General features: G+C 42.3%; 1 protein-coding gene across 6 annotated transcripts in view; it reads left to right on the top strand.

The window, feature by feature from the left end:
• The window catches only part of ncor1 (nuclear receptor corepressor 1), a 77,363-nt gene that overhangs the window by 58,417 nt on the left and 2,333 nt on the right, over positions 1-16,613 (top strand). For 4 of the 6 annotated variants that reach the window (XM_034233006.1, XM_034233009.1, XM_034233005.1 and 1 more), the window contains 17 exons: positions 13-96; positions 193-443; positions 1,189-1,492; positions 1,962-2,189; positions 2,398-2,586; positions 2,991-3,140; positions 3,743-3,928; positions 4,453-4,588; positions 5,062-5,738; positions 5,912-6,028; positions 9,372-9,511; positions 9,623-9,840; positions 9,940-10,083; positions 13,282-13,427; positions 14,241-14,294; positions 14,386-14,586; positions 16,337-16,513. In XM_034233006.1, the coding sequence (XP_034088897.1) occupies positions 13-96; positions 193-443; positions 1,189-1,492; positions 1,962-2,189; positions 2,398-2,586; positions 2,991-3,140; positions 3,743-3,928; positions 4,453-4,588; positions 5,062-5,738; positions 5,912-6,028; positions 9,372-9,511; positions 9,623-9,840; positions 9,940-10,083; positions 13,282-13,427; positions 14,241-14,294; positions 14,386-14,586; positions 16,337-16,513 (3,402 nt within the window). The remainder of the gene's footprint in view (positions 1-12; positions 97-192; positions 444-1,188; positions 1,493-1,961; positions 2,190-2,397; positions 2,587-2,990; positions 3,141-3,742; positions 3,929-4,452; positions 4,589-5,061; positions 5,739-5,911; positions 6,029-9,371; positions 9,512-9,622; positions 9,841-9,939; positions 10,084-13,281; positions 13,428-14,240; positions 14,295-14,385; positions 14,587-16,336; positions 16,514-16,613) is intronic. The other 2 variants (XM_034233007.1, XM_034233008.1) reach the window with 2 other exon arrangements.

The following is a 16,613-nucleotide window of genomic DNA, read 5'->3' as shown; positions in this document are numbered from 1 at the left end:
CGTTTGTTTCAGGGTTGATTAGCAGAGCCTTGCCCAGAGAAGGTCAACATGGAGATTCTAAGGAAAGACCAATGATGACTGGATCCATCATGCAAGGTAAGCTAATTGTAAAGCATTCAACATTAATATAATGTTTTATTCAGTAGCATCATAAATTAGGATAAGGCTAAAATACTTCTCAAATCTTTCCAGGAACACCTAGAACAGCTGCAGAGACTTATGAAGATGCCATGAAATATGGAAAGCAGATAAAGCGTGAGAGCCCTCCCATCCGCTCCTTCGAAGGGGGAATTGGCAAGGGCAAGCCCTATGAGGGAGTCAACACCATCAAAGAGTTGGGACGCTCCATTCACGAAATTCCCAGACAAGAGCAGTCCGGCCAGGATGTCTGCAAGACCCCCGAAATGTCAGACAGGAGGGGTATGGAGGGCTCCATGTCCCAGGTAAGACCATTTTCTTTGTGGACAACATTTATTATTGTTATTCTTTCAGGGCTGCACAATAATCATAATTATTTTTGATCAAAATTGAGACCCCGATTCCCTCATTAACTTTATCGGGTTCCATAAAAAACATTGGGTTTAAATATGAAATACTTCTGGAAATAAACCCTATGACAAAGTCTTCTCGGTAAACTCTCGTTCCATGATAAGGGTAATACGATAGACACTTACTCTTGTTTTGTTTTCAGTGTTCATGTAGCATTAATAACACACTTTACAAATCTGTTTTTTTTTTTTATTAAGCCACATGGGCACTGATAGCCTACGTGACAACGTACTTAATAAAAGCATTCAGGCATATGCCAGAACACCACTAGCAAGCCTAGCATAGCTGCTCCCTAGAAATTGAAGCCAAAGCATCTCTATCGCCACCTGGTGGCTGGCTTTTTAGTTTAGGAAGCGCTTAAATAGATTTTCAGCTGCGTTTTCTATGAATGAAGCACACATTTAAAAGTCAGGAATTTGATCATGTTTATTTAATTATTAGAAACCAAAATTGGGATTGAGATACATATTTTATTAATTGTGCAGCCCTACATTCTTTAGATCTGTTCAGTGAACATTAATGGCTTTTTTATGGGGCTTTATTTTACCTTTATGATTTTGAATATGCTTATTCAACAAACATACAAAGTCCTATTAGTTATAAATGAATGACTAACTTGTTGTTGCTGTCATTTACTAGATTCACCCTCACAACCAGTCGACCATCAAGCACAACGTCAAGTCCCTGATCACCAGTCCCAATAAGCTTCCCCACAACATGCCCCAGCTCGATGCCATGGAAAGAGCCAAATACGAGGAGGGCAAGGCGGTCCGCCAATCTGTGCTCAACTCCACCTCTGTCCTGCGCTCCACCCACCAGGAGGCTAACAAGTCTCAGCTTAGCCCAAGCATGTACGAGGACGCCAACGCTCGCAGGACCCCTGTCAACTACAGCACCAACCCTGGGTCCAGAGGATCACCCATGATGGGACGTACACCCGAGGGTAGGTTTCGTAACTATTTTAATCACAAACTATTGAACTTTTGGTTCCCAGCCAATCATTACATGTCCAAAACTATATATTATATAGTTGGATCAAATTGAATTAGACATTTATCTTGCATAACTAGGTTATCATTTTTATAAAATAACAATATTCGGAGTACAAACTAAAATGCACACAGTGCTGAGGGTATTGATATTAAAAGTAGGCTTAAAAAATCCCAATTAATTTAAGAAGTTTATCCAACAAAATGTGTAAGAATACAAAATGTTTCCTTTAAAACTAAATGTATTTTCCACAGAAATGTGTTATCCAATGGAAATGACCTTTGACGAGGGAACCAGAGCAATGCTAACTCCAGGGTTGGCCCTCTAAATGACCTCCGTATATACTGTATTTACTAAGTTGTTGTGCAACCAATCTTTTACTTACTAGAAGAGCCGTGTGTGTTCCTCTCTTTCCCACAAAGGTGTTATGAGCTCTGTGAAATCTGCTGCACATGAAAGAAAGAATGCCATGACCCCGACACAGAGGGAAAATATCCCTTCCAAGTCTCCAGTGACGGGCGGTGACCCTGTGGGCTCTCACAGCCCCTTCGACCCCCAGCACCGGCACATTGTTCCTGGAGAAATGTACCGAGCACACCTGCCTCCACACCTGGACCCCACCATGGCCTTCCACAGAGTGCTCGATCCTGGTACAGTATTTCAAAACCTTTTAAACAAAAATATAACAGTTTGGATTCTGGGTTAATTTTCATAAACAACTCAGACTCTAATTCATAGGCACTACATGGTCAGGATTTGTTTTCAGCTATTGGCATCAGCAGTCGCGATCAGTATCTGTGAGGCCTTCTGTTCATATTTGTTTTTCTCTTTCTTTTTGTTTTTCATCGTCTGCTACAGCATTCATGTTCCCCAGGCAGCCGTCTCCAACCGGCTACCACAACACGTACCAGCTGTACACCATGGAGAATACACGGCAGACGATCCTCAATGATTATATCACTTCCCAGCAGATGCAAGTCATCCGACCTGACATGGCCCGAGGGTTGTCACCGCGGGAACAGCTCCCTTACGCAGCCGGACCCGGAGGTACGGACCTCCACCAGCTGACCCTCTCTTACCTGGGGGGTGTAGAATGCAGACTGTGTGCTTGTGAAGTAGTGGCTACCTTTTCCAGATGCCCAGAAGCAAATGACCTGGTCAAATTTAGCTGATTTTGCTCTTAATTTTGGGGCTGCAACTGATTCGGCTACTACTCAATTCATGATCGGGTACGGTCTAAATTTCCATTTGCTGAGTGGTTGCCTCTTACAAGTTCACCACTATTCCACTCCCCTTTGCAGCCCTGTTGCTTACTGATCAATCTGTATTTGTGAGCACTAACACATGATGGTGACGGGTTAAAGCTAAATGTATACGGTGTTCATACGTTCAAAAATTAATGAATCGGTTCTTGTTGTTCACCGTTGGCCCTTTGCTTCTGTCTGTAAAAGGGATAATTGATCTAGCCCAGATGCCTCCAACTATCCTGTTACCTCACCCTGGGGGAACAGGTAATCCCACTTTGGAACGCATCGCCTACCTCCCCGGAGCTCAGCCCCCTTTCCCTTCTAGGGCTTTCAACCCAACCTCCATATCGCCAGGTGAGGACCCCTCCCTTCCCCATCCCTACACGTGTTTCCTTATCCTTCCCCGCCATGACCTCCATGTTCCCTCACGCCTCTGCGAGTGTGAGTGCACTGAACAGAGTTGGCAAAGGTTTGTTCTGCCTATCCAGTGACAGATCAAGTCTTACTGCTATCTCACTGGGCGGGATTTCTCACAAATCTGTTGGTCTGTTGCACGGTGTGTTTTTCTTTTTAATCTTTAGAAATTATGCTCCTACATAGATCATTTTTTAGGGGCACACAAGCTATAGGTTCGAATAGATTTGTGTATTGTACAGATTATTACAATGCCTTTAAACAGTTTCTAATTACAGTTGAGACGTTTGAAGTATATCATAGTAAATGCAACTAAAAGCAGCAGCACTGTAATGAACCCTGGATGGTCTTTTGCACTCATGGTTTTGACTAAAATGGTAAATATAAGAATATTCCTGACACTGAATTTGACCAGGGTTGTGATTTGTTGGAACACCTTTGGTTCAGATATCTAAAGGAATCCTGGTCCATCCGGCTGAGACCTTGTGAGTAGTGTGTGTGGATAAATCCTGTGTGTTTGTTGTGTCTGTCTTTGTCCTCAGGCCACCAAGCCCACGTTGCTGCCGCGGTTGCTGCCAGTGCGGAGAGGGAACGGGAGAGGGAGCGTGACCGGGAGCAGCAGGAGAAAGAGCGAGAGAAGGAAAGGGAGAGGGAGCAGCGAGAGAGGGACCGGGAAATACGGGAACGAGAGCGGGAACGGGAGAGAACCAACGAATACATGCGCGGAGGTGAGCTTTGTAAAAGTTGGGAAAGCCTCAATTCAAGATCATCATCTTTATATCCCTTTATAATATAAAAAAAAGTTTTCACCCACTCTATGGAGAAAAATGTTACCAATTTATAAAAATACTTCTGTTATTAGTCATTAGTTGACCACTAACAAAAAAAAGTTCCTGATAAATGTCCTCTCTTTTGTCCACCTACACATTTTTCTAAGTCTCTTCTTTTATGTAGTCGGTTGACAATGTATCATAGTAGACAATATGACATAGAGGATCAAACAAAAATTGGATAGAACAAAAATAGAAAAAAGTATATTTAAGACTTCATCTACAACTTTGGTTTGCACAGACAAAATAACCCTAAGTTATTCCCTAAGACATTCCCTGAACAGTAAACATACTAGTTTATCTGATATACTTTGCAAAATGAAAAACAGTGTTGCATATAATAATTGTTAGACAGCGATTGCTTTTTGTCACTTTATATTGAAACCCACTTTTACAATGTCCCATGTTTTTGTGTGTTTCAGGTGGAGCAGAGCAGCCCGGCCGGCCAGGGAGTCGAGGTTATCTGCACTCCCCCTCCCCCTCGCTCAGGACGCAGGAGGTGGTGGTTCAGCAGCGGCCTAGCATCTTCCAGGGCAAGAGTGTCATCACCGCTCTGATGTAAGTCTCTACCTTTTCCCCCTAGATCTAAGTTGGCTCACTTATACTTCTTCTCCTGTTTCCTCATGAAAACACATTGTGCATCCTTTTTAAAAGCATTTCTTATGTCGTTACGGTACAAAAAAGTCCTTTTAAGACATTTGTTTATGTCATATTCCAGTCATAACTAACGCATTTTACTATATTAAAACTGTTACAAATGTTGTTTCGATAATGCAATAGTTTGTTAAATAAAAAAAACAAACAAGTTATTATTTTCTGTATGTTTCACAATTCATTTAAATGCATTTCAAACAAATTGTAGTTTCCGATTTCATTAAAAACGTCCTCTTGTAGCCTTCTTTGGACAAAATGTCAGTATAATTTGTTATACAAAGATAAAAACACAAGATTGAAATATTTTCTGTATTTCAGGCTGTATACTAAATACAATGAAATATAGTTGATGCCTTTATCTCTTTTTTTCTCTTCAGGCCTCAAACAGCAGCAGCAGCAACAGCAGCATCACAGAGCGGCTCTCGCTACAGCACTGCAGCTGATGCTCTGGCTGCTCTGGTGGACGCTGCAGCCTCCGCTCCTCAGATGGACGTCGCCAAGGTGAAGGAGAACAAACAAGAACGGGAAGACGAAATGTCGAGGCGAGCAGTCAGCATGTCCGAACAGCAGCAGCAGCAGCATCTGCAGCAGCAACAGCATCATCTGCAGCAGCAGCTTCAGCAGCAGCATCAACAACAACAGCAGCATCAACAACAACAGCAGCATCAACAACAACAGCAGCAGCAGCATCAACAGCATCAACAACAGCAGCAGCAGCAGCATCAACAACAGCAGCAGCAGCAGCAGCAGCAGCATCAACATCAACAACATCAGCAGCAGCAGCAGCACGAGGCAGAGAGGCGCTCCATGCAGTCACCATACGGTGCTATGTCTTTGCCAGGGGGTAAGCCTCATTCTGCTTACTCTGAGGGGCCCGGAGCTAAGGATAAGGGCCCTCCAACGTCAAAGTCTCGCATCGAAGAGGAGCTTCGGACTCGTGGAAAGACGACTATCACAGCAGCTAACTTCATTGACGTCATCATCACGCGGCAGATAGCCTCGGACAAGGACTCAAGAGAGCGAGGCTCTCAGAGCTCAGACTCCTCCAGCAGCTGTGAGTGTTACACATGATGTTATTCAAACAGCTCATAGGTGCACTGCAACACAATGACATCATCAGTCAATCTTTAATGTCATCTTTTTCATAGAGTAGAACATGATCAAACCTTCATATTGTGTCCTTGGCTTCACACAAGTAGTAACTCTTTGTCCATGCTTGTCTTGCAGTGTCATCTAATCGATACGACAACACCGCCGGAGGAACCATCGAGGTGATCAGTCCTGCTAGTTCCCCAGTCCAACCCCAACAGGAGAAACCAGAGGAAGTGCAACCACAGGCAGCAGGTATGAACACACAAACTCCATTTGAGCATATCATATTTTGGAAGAAGAATTATACTTTACAGAAGCCCTCAGAGGAATAAAGGGAAAATAATTCAACCGTTTTCTCATATAAAAAGTGTTTCTCCTGTGATGTGACATAAGATCAGGTAATATTTGCATTTCTAAATCATCTGGATGATTTTTAGCATTACTCATTTAAGCCACAATAAATGAAAGTCAACAAGGTACATTATTGTGTGTTAGCCTCACACATCATGATGCACCCTGTGCCAGTGTATAGATATTAAGTCTCTCCTGGAAGTAAACATTGATGCATTTAGTCTCACTTGGGGTAACATGGGCCGTATCTCATTTCTGAGATTCCCCTCCTCGACTCCCTCCTCGACTCCTATCCTCGACTCCTATCCTCGTGTCTTAGTCCCGCCCACAGGAGATGCGAGCGGAGGAGCCGAGGAAGGGAGTCGAGGAGAGAGGAGGGGAAGCAGCAGGCGGTTAGAGAAATGAGAACTCCTCTCTGAGCGGTCATATTAAAGAGACACACACACACACACACACACACACACACACACACACACACACACACACACACATATATATATAACGGACAAGTCAAATCAAGCAATCTGATTGGTTCTTAGCCGTGATATACTGAGCGTATACCACGGGTAGATTTGTAGTTACTTTTCACAACAAGTCAGTATCCCTCCGCGTCTGAGAAAAACTGTAAACAGTTGGGCTGAAAAGCAAACTGCAGGGGTTGTCGACCCTCCGCTTCGCGTCGGGCCGAACCACGCCCCTTAGCTGTGATATAATGAGCATATACCACGGCCTGTCGTGAGCTATTGCTTAAATATATATATATTTATATAAATATATATATATTTATATAAATATATATATATTTATATAAATATTAGGGCCGGGACTCGATTAAAAAAATTAATCTAATTAATTAGAGGCTTTGTAATTAATTAATCGAAATTAATCGCATTTTTAATCGCATATAAATATTTGACCTAAGAACAGTGAGAAGCAATTTTTTTCACATGGATTTTAGTATACCATTAGGCGCATTCACACCGCAGTACTTTTCCCACAAAGGTTCATGAGAACTTAGTTCATGAGAACAAATGAAGCCGCTGACGTCACTTCTTCTTCTTCTGCTTTGGGTTTACTGGCAGGCCGCAAACCACTTCACGGCGTATACTGCCGCCCAAAGTCCCCGGCCGGAAGTCCCCGGAGTTAGGGACTGGCTTCAGTAGAAGCTGCTGGGACTCCCAGCAGCTTCTACTGAAGCCTTCCGAGTAAATCGCCAGAACGCCGACACCTCCTCATCTCCACCGCTCCCATGTTTTATTTTGTGTTGCCATAAGTTAGTCTCTCTGCGTTTCTGCGCTGGGCTAATGCTAATGCTAATAATGCTAATGCGAGGATAATAAAATGGCGGCTTCACCAAACTTTTTGGGAGTTTTACGGGGCGTGGTTTGCAATCCGCCCAGCCAATCAGACATATAGCTCTTTTCCGCACGAAAGTCCCTGCTCTCTAGCAGCTCTCTGCTCTCTAGCAGGGACTTTCGTGGGGGTAAAAAGGTTCTCATGAACTAATTTTAGTACCGGCTCTTTTTGGTGTGAACCATAGACTGTATGGTGTGAACGCGATAAAAGAGGCTAACGTCCACGCTAGCTTCCACGCTAGCTGCTATATGTTTTGCATTGAGGTGATACTTGAGGCTTGATGTGCTGCGGTGATATGCGAATTGCTTTTTGCATAATTTGCACACAACCGTGCTCTTATCGACGCTTCCATCCGTCCGTTTTTTAAAACAACATTTCCCACTGTTGTTCACTGTGGTTTGTTGTTGTCTGAAGTCATGAACGTTAGTTGGTGCTCCAGTATAATCGGTACGCCTAAAACTCATCCAGTGAGAAACGTTCCGCGGTGCAAAAATAAGTGTGATTAAAATGCGTTAATTTTTTTAACGCGTTAATTTTTGTGTAATTAATTAATCTTAATTAACGCGTTAAAGTCCCGGCCCTAATAAATATATATATATTTATATAAATATATATATATTTATATAAATATATACAATTACAGAATCAAACAAGTATGAGAGCACTCTCATAATAACGTAACACTATCAGAGACTGGATATATATCCCCCCCCCCCCCCCCCCCCCCCCCCCTCTGGTCGCTAGAATGAGGAAAATTAATTACGGGTATTAAAAGTAAGCAGAGGACACCAAACCAACTGAGACCCGTCTATCCGTTGCATCTACGCACACACTGTACCACACACACACTGTACCACCACACACACCTACAGCACCTAAATCATATAATCAGGCTACAGCCATTGTGTATTTTATTATGTGAAGCACTAAATGGTCTTAGAAAAATATCGACTCTTTGTTTGTAGATATCTACTAAACTAAAGCAATTAAAGAGAGTAGGCCTGTTATACTGAGTGATTTATATTATACACACTGCTCTGCGTTCTGCACGACCTCACAGCTGTTCTCACTGTAAACATTGCGTCCGCGATGAAAGCAGTTAATAAAATAATATCCAGGGGATGCATGCAGAGCTGTCATTGGCTGAGATCAGTCCGGCCGTGCGTCACGACTCTTTGAAACATCTCTGTTGCCGGAAATGCATCCGTGGAGGACCCATCAGTGTATCCTCGATTATAGCTCCTCCAGAGAGCCTCCTCGACGCTCGATCCTCGGTCCTCGATGTGCATTTAGAGAAAATAGATGTCCTTCAACATCGCGCACTGAAATTCATTTCCGGGTCACTACCGGAGGACCGAGGAGTCGAGGAGGGGAAATCTTTTAAATGAGATACGGCCATGGGATACTGGTGCTTGTGCCCAAAGTGAGAATTGCAACAACAAAAACAAACCAACCTTTCAAAACCATTGCCCCAACCATTCTCACAGAACTTGGAAAGATTGTCCTGGAAAGAAAGAAAAAACACCTGTTTTTAAATCATAAAGACACAAGAGATAACTACTTTCAGCCTTAGAACATGGATCACCAGAATTTCTTTTTTCAGTGCAATACTGAATAACATTTTTTATTAGTTTAAGTGTTCGGCTTTAGATCATAAAGGACATGTTACAAATGTGGCTGTGACGGCTCAATTTAGCTGCCTGGCAAGTGAAGTAAACATACCTTAACTTAAATGACTTCACCCACTTTGTCACGACACTCCTCTGGAAGTTATTCCTGTCTCCTGAAAACTCATGCAGAGCGGTGGCTGTTGGCACCCATTTAAGCTCCTCCCTGTTTTAATGAATCCACACCTCACCCTGACTCTCTGTCCCATGTGAACCTACAGCAGCTGGCATGCGGGCCTATGACATGAGTCGTTACCGGCAATCTGCAGAGCCCCCCCAGCAGCCCCCCTCTTCCCAGGGTGAAGGCTACTCCCAGGTTCCCAAGACTCACCGGTTCATGACCTTGGCAGACCACATTTCGGTAGGAAACACATAAGAATAAATAAAAATAAAATAATGCTGAAAATGTAGATTTACCATGAAGATAAACCCACCGTACCTAACTGTTTTATCGTCACTCCCTGTCATGCAGCATATCATCACCCAGGACTTCGCCAGGAATCAGGACCCTCCTCCCGTCTCCTCCTCAGCTTCGGCAACATTCCAGAGCTCAATGCCATCCGTGTCCTCGTCAGGCCGGGCCAAGGGGCACAGCCGCTACAGTCCTGAGAATCAGGGCCAGGCCTCTCACCACCAGAGATCCACCAGCAGAGTTTCCCCAGAGAACGCCCCTGACAAGCCCAGAGCGAGGTACACAGACCATCCAGTTAACTATAAAAACAATCACAGCGAGTCTGATTTATTCCTCATCATCAGGCTAACGTTTGTCCCTCTCTGCTCCCTATCTAGGCCCGGTAAATCTCCAGAGCGAAGCGGCAGGCAGATGGAGAACTATGAACCCATTTCTCCACCACAGAGCTACCAGGGCATGGAGAAACAGGAAGCGGCCGGGCATCCACCCCAGAGACGAGAGGCTGAAAACTCTGAGATCAGGTACGGGATATCAAGTTTTTTTACTTTATAGTTTGAAGTTCAATTCAATTCAATTCAAAACCTTTATTTATACAGATAAAACCCATTGAGATCATAGACCTCTTTTACAATGGTGACCTGCTTCAATTAGTTCCAAACATTAATACAAACATGACAGAAAACAAAGGACATTATATGATACTACAGTTTGTATACTAGTAGCATTTACAGACACCAATATTTTCTGATTGTATAGCGTCTATCCTAGCTTTAAAAACATGAAATGGAATCAAACCGCTTAGCTTCCATTCCTTTTGTAGACTGTTCCATGCTAGTGGCGCTGCGCATCTAAAAGCTGTATTTCCTAATACAGTCCTAGCAGTTGGCACATGTAATACAACCACAGCTTTAGATCTCAGGCAGTAGCCATTTACAATACGCTGGGAGATCAGGGAACAGATGTAAGACGGAAGTTTCCCTAACATTGCTTTATAAATAAAAAGATACCAGTGATTTAGCCGCCGTACAGTAAGTGAAAGCAACCCTGCCCTTGTATACAGGGTACAATGATGAGTCAAAGTCTTACAGTCTGTCACAAACCTTAGTGCACTATGATAGGCGGCATCTATCTTGGTGAGGTAATTGGCCGGCGCATTCATATAAAATAGATCACCATAGTCCAGCACAGGTAAAAAGGTCACAGTGACTAGCCTTTTCCTGGCCTCAAGAGAGAAACAGGACTTGTTTCTATAAAAAAAACCTAGCCTAACCCTCAGTTTTTTAAGCAGGTTATTTACATGCAGTTTAAAAGAAAGACAGTCATCAAGCCAGATACCAAGGTATTTGTAAGAGGTTACCACTTCAAGTTTTTTTCCTTGCATGGTTACAATATCTAAAACAGGCTCTGGTGACTTTTTAGCTTTTGAAAAGAGCATTAACTTGGTTTTATCCACATTTAAAAGAAGCTTAAGCGCTGAGAGCTGAGTCTGAACAGTGTTAAAAACAGTCTGTAATTTAACAACAGCCTCCTTAATGGAGGGACCTGCACAATACATCACAGTATCATCCGCATAAAAATGTAAGGTAGCTTCCTCCACATTATCACCCAAGCTATTAATATAAATGGAGAATAAAAGTGGACCTAGAACAGAACCCTGAGGTACACCATTAGAAATGCTCAACCACTCAGAAGTGAGCCCATCAAAGTGTACACATTGGGACCTTTCAGAGAGGTAGTTCACAAACCACCCCACTGCAAGGCTGGACAAGCCAATGCTGAGTAGCCTCTGTTTTAAAATGCGATGATCAACGGTGTCAAACGCTTTAGAGAGATCAATAAACAGAGCTGCACAACTCTGCTTATTATCTAAAAAACTAGTGATGTCATTTACAACTTTCATTGTGGCAGTGATGGTGCTATGTTTTTTCCTGAAGCCCGACTGATGTTTCGACAGGATATCATTTATACATAAAAAGTCCTTTACTTGCTCACTCACTAGTCGTTCAAGCACTTTAGCCAGAACTGACAATTTCGAGATTGGCCTATAGTTATTTAAAATAGTTGCCTCCCCTCCTTTCAGTAAAGGCAAGACATAAGCAGACTTCCATACTTTAGGAATTGTATTTGTGCTAAGGGAGAGGTTAAAAAGAGAAGTAAGCGGTGGAGCAATAAAATCTACAGCTATCTTTAAAAAGAAAGGTTCTAGGTTGTCCGGGCCAGCCGGTTTCCTAGGATCTAACTTGGATAAAACATCATGGACAACACCAACAGTAAAAGGGGTAAAACTGAAAGGGTTTTCCAGACCACATTGTTCAAGGATTGGAGCGTTCACAGAAGCAGAAGCACAGTCAGTGACAGAATCAAACAGCGAGCCACAAGACACAAAATGCTTATTAAAACAATTGAGCATAGTAGCCCTGTCTGATATAATGCCAGATTCTGTGGTAAGGCATGGAGGTAGCTCATTTGGAATATCACCAGTGGAAATCAATTTTATGGCTTTCCAAAATTTCCTAGGATTATTCAGATTTTCTGTGGTAACTGACAAATAGAACTTTGATTTAGCACTTTTTATTTGTGATGTGAAGCTATTTCTTAGCTGCCTAAAGCGTAGCCATTCTACCTCTGAGCCTGATTTCCTAGCCTTAGCCCAGGCATTGTTTCTCTCATGAAGGAGACTGGACAGTTCAGCGGAAAACCAGGGATTGTCTCGACCCTTCACTCTGAATTTACGCAGAGGTGCATGTTTATCTATAATTTTCATAAAACCAAGATAAAAATAAGACCATGCAGTCTCTACATCCGCACACAGATTGATCTTACCCCAATCAAAATCAAACAGATCGTGTAAAAAACCCTGCTCCACAAAGTGTTTTTTATCTCTCCTTGTGATAATGCGTGGTTTCACTTTTTGGATCTTAGTGTCCCTAATTGTGGCTACAACACAGTGGTCACTCACATCATTAGCGAATACTCCCACAGATGAGTATTTATGTGGCACATTTGTTAAAATGAGATCAATTAAGGAGGATTTATTTGGGGATTTAATGTTTGTTTTTGTTAAAGTTGTTGTGCATCTCAATAGCTGAAGCTGATAAAGAATCTGTTTTAAAATGTTATTAACATTTTAAGAATTTGGTAACCGACCCGAAGTTGTTTGTATTGAGAAGCATCATTTTCAAAGCTGAACAAGACTTTGTACTGCCATGCTTCCTTTCAAATAATAATACACTTTTCCTCAATAAAAATAAATAAAAATAATAAAGACAGAACATTTAATTAATTATTATTATTATATAAATAATGTAATTAAAAGAACATAGTAATTATCCAAATGAGGACAATTGTAACTGACAAAAATAAAATGGAAATATCATTAGAAGTTGATTAAAATAAAATGTAGACGAGTGTGCAACTTACATGCTTTGAGATGTAAATGTAATGTCAGCTACTATACTTGTAGAAGATTAAATAGCCAGCGTTTTTACACCTGATCAACACATTGCTGGAGTTAGTTTTCTTTTAGGGCCCTGACATTTGATGCCTGGCTGCATTAGACTGTAAATCAAATTGTTTGTTGGATGCCAGCAGGCAGCACCTTCCCCCCTGTCAGCAGTCATTCGACATCCCGGCCGAGTTGAAAGGGCTTTGTCCCAAGAGCGTTTCACCTCAGTTACCCCTCCCTGCCATTTGACTCTTTGCCCTTTGCTCGTTTTAAGGAATGACTCGCGCTCTCCGGGAAGTGTAAGCTATCTGCCTTCCTTCTTCACCAAGCTGGAAAACACCTCGCCTATGGTGAAATCCAAGAAGCAGGAGATCTTTCGTAAGTTGAACTCCAACTCTGGTGTCGGTGATTCTGATGTTGGTAAGTGGGTCTCTTCTTATCCTGTCTCTTCAAACTAGGGCTGTCCCGAATACCATTTTTCGGGCTCCGGATATTCGGTAGATATCAGCAGCGAATATTCGACCCGTGCGGGGGGGGGGGTGGTAATCAGCAGCGAACCGCTTCAACACGTGTATTTCGGGTTTATTCACGGCATTCATTTTTGTTATTCTACAGTATTGTTGTTTTATAGTTATTTGTTAATGTATACAACCCAATTTGTGTACTTTGAAATTGAAAAGGATATTGCATTGTGTTTGTTACTTTTGTTGCAGTTGTATATGTCTTAAGTGTAATTTGGCTTGGCTTCCTATTTTGTATGGACATGCTTTTATTTTGAAGGAGAGTTAACGCTGTTGACAGGAAGTTGCTATGGAAACAACGTGATGGAGATTAACGCAAAAAAGTCATATCTACATATAAAGACGGAGAAAGTAAACTATAACGTTTATGGTTAAGTGTTGGCACCCCCGGAAGAGGCACAAGCTCTTACGTTGATATTGGAGTTTTCAATAAATTAAATTTGGACGAAATTGAAACCCGAATAGTACTCCAACGAACGAATATTCGGATATTCGGGTACAGCCCTACTTCAAACTAACCTGCAAGCATCAGATGATGAACTGTTAATATGTGTGCATGCAAGACATTTGTGTGTTAATTCACTTATTCCTTTACATTTTTCAACATCATTAAGCATGTGATAACATTGAAACAACTTCACTCATTGTATCATGTGTAGCTCCATCATGTCAGACATTAAACTATTTTTAAAAGCTAAATATTGTTTTGCAGGAAATGCTCAACCAGGCACAGAGATTTTCAACTTGCCTGCTGTTACCAGCTCCAGTAAGTAATGAAACTCTCTGACACTTCACAGTTCTTTCTAGTTGATGTCTCTGTTTCTAAATGTCTGTTTTGTTGTGGTGTTGCTTTGTAGGCAGCATCAACCCAAGGAATAACTCATTTAGTGACCCGGCCAATAACCTGGGCCTAGAGGACATCATCCGCAAAGCCTTGATGGGCAACCTGGAGGAGAGGCCAGAGGAGCATCAGGGGGGTCAGTCTGCCAACAGCAACAACAACACACCCAGCGCGGGCAGCGAAGTCCGCCAGGAGGCCAACCCGTCTCCCAGTATGGGTAAGCACCAAATACATTCCCAGAATTAGACATGTTCACAACAGCGAGGGACCCCAAATTGTCGACAACTTGTCGCACTTGCTATGAAATGTTGTTTTGAAACAAGGATCATTCTATTTGTCTTTAATAGGGGTGCTATGGTCATAGAATAGAATCTCCCAATAAATCATGTTATATAGCCCATTTTGATAGTTACACAGGGGTCCACGGGGTCTTAAAAAGTATTAAAAGTTGATAAATCAATTTAGCAAAAATTAAGGCTATTAAAAAGTATTAAACTGCATTTTCCAAGGTATTAAGAAGGTCCACAGCAACGACAACATGAAACACCCTTTAATTTACTGAAACAACATGTCGGGAAACCCCCTCAAGGTGGCCCCATGCATAGCGTGCCATAAAATGCTGCTTCTTATTTTAAGTTTCGTTGCCTTGCTCTGCTCTGTGGGGGGTGGGGGTTTTATCTGCTGGTGGACTACCTGAGAGATATACAGCAGGAGAACACGCCGTCCACCGCGGAGAATAAACAGAAGGGCAACCATGACAACCATGCTCCGGGGTCTTCTTCGCTGCTTTTGGTGTATTTTGTGGCGGCAGCAGCGCCACTTACAGGCCTGGCATATGTACTACAGCGTTTCCAGCATTTCCAGCGGTCTAGTGTGACCGGACACGTTAATGAATCGAATGCGTGTGAACGGAAGACTTTTTTGCGTTTGCGTATGCGTTTTACTGTATGCGTTTTATTGTATGCGTTTTACTGTATGTGTCCTCGTGGGGCCGGGGTCTAAGCCAAACTATATCCGGTCACAGAGATCTGCTATTTTAAAGTAAGGTCAACACATATCGACCCTAAATATAGTCTATATTAAGAACGAGAAAAGTCTTAACATATATATCGTTTTTTGTAAACATATGACAAATGTGTGAGGGTGATGACGTCAGAGCATCGTCCTATGTGCCGGGGCCCCAGCCCAATTTAACCCCTGGGTATTTGTGAGGGAGCTCCTATATGGCATTACCCCGCTGAAGCTCACCACAGTTTAATATATTTCATAGTTCAAAGTTTTGTCAATTGTTTTGTTTATTGGTCAAATTCTGGTTTCTAATGGTTTCTGAGGAGTTTTACTGGAATGAAAGAGCACAGAGTACAGAAGCAGCATACTGCATTAAACCTGACCTTCACAGAGAGGTTGAAGTTCATGTGGAGAGGAGGCTTCAGTAGTCTGTCTGCACTCTGTTTAGCTGTGCTATCTTACAATCAATATAGTAAATGTGAGGTAAAGTGTGTCGCCAATGTAACCGGTTAGAACTCGAAGTTGCGATGAGGTCTTAAAATGTATGGAAAGGGTCTTAAAAGGTATTAAATTTGACTTCAGGATTCCTGCATATACCCTGTTATATGATCCAATAAATGTTCAATATTATCTGAGAATAATTTGTGCTTTCAATCTCTTTTGTCTACATGAGAATGTATCTACACTGACCTCATGAAGGCTAAATAACAATAACATAAGGCCACATTGACAAAATAGATCTTAGTTTTCAGAGTGTTCAAATTTATTGTGAATATATATGAGCGATTCTGAGTCATATCAACAGGGGGTAGTGCTAAGAAACCGCTGTTTGTCGATAATAGGATAGACGGATAAACTTCAATACCAATCAGATTTTATTATGAACATTTTTAGATGGGGACGTTTTAGTTAAGAAGGAATTTTATGTTGATGATATATAAATGTTTTTGAATCTACAGGGAAGCAGAAGCAGAGCAAAGCCAACAGCCGGAAAACCAAGTCCCCTAACCTGGGTCAGGCCTACGCCGGAGGGGAGCGTCCCTCCTCAGTGTCCTCCGTCCACTCCGAGGGAGATTATCACCGGCAAGCCCAAGCTCAACCCCAGTGGAGCTGGGACGACCGACCCTCATCCACAGGTGAGCTGTCCTGCCTATGTCATCTAAAGAAACTGTCTCCTGGTCAAATAAAGACAGAAACATTTAAAAATAACGTTCTCTTCTGCTTATCTATCTCCAG

The sequence above is a fragment of the Gymnodraco acuticeps genome, unplaced genomic scaffold (genome assembly GCF_902827175.1).
Source record: "Gymnodraco acuticeps unplaced genomic scaffold, fGymAcu1.1, whole genome shotgun sequence".
Lineage (NCBI taxonomy): Eukaryota > Metazoa > Chordata > Actinopteri > Perciformes > Bathydraconidae > Gymnodraco > Gymnodraco acuticeps.
This window is presented reverse-complemented; position numbering and strand designations above follow the sequence as displayed.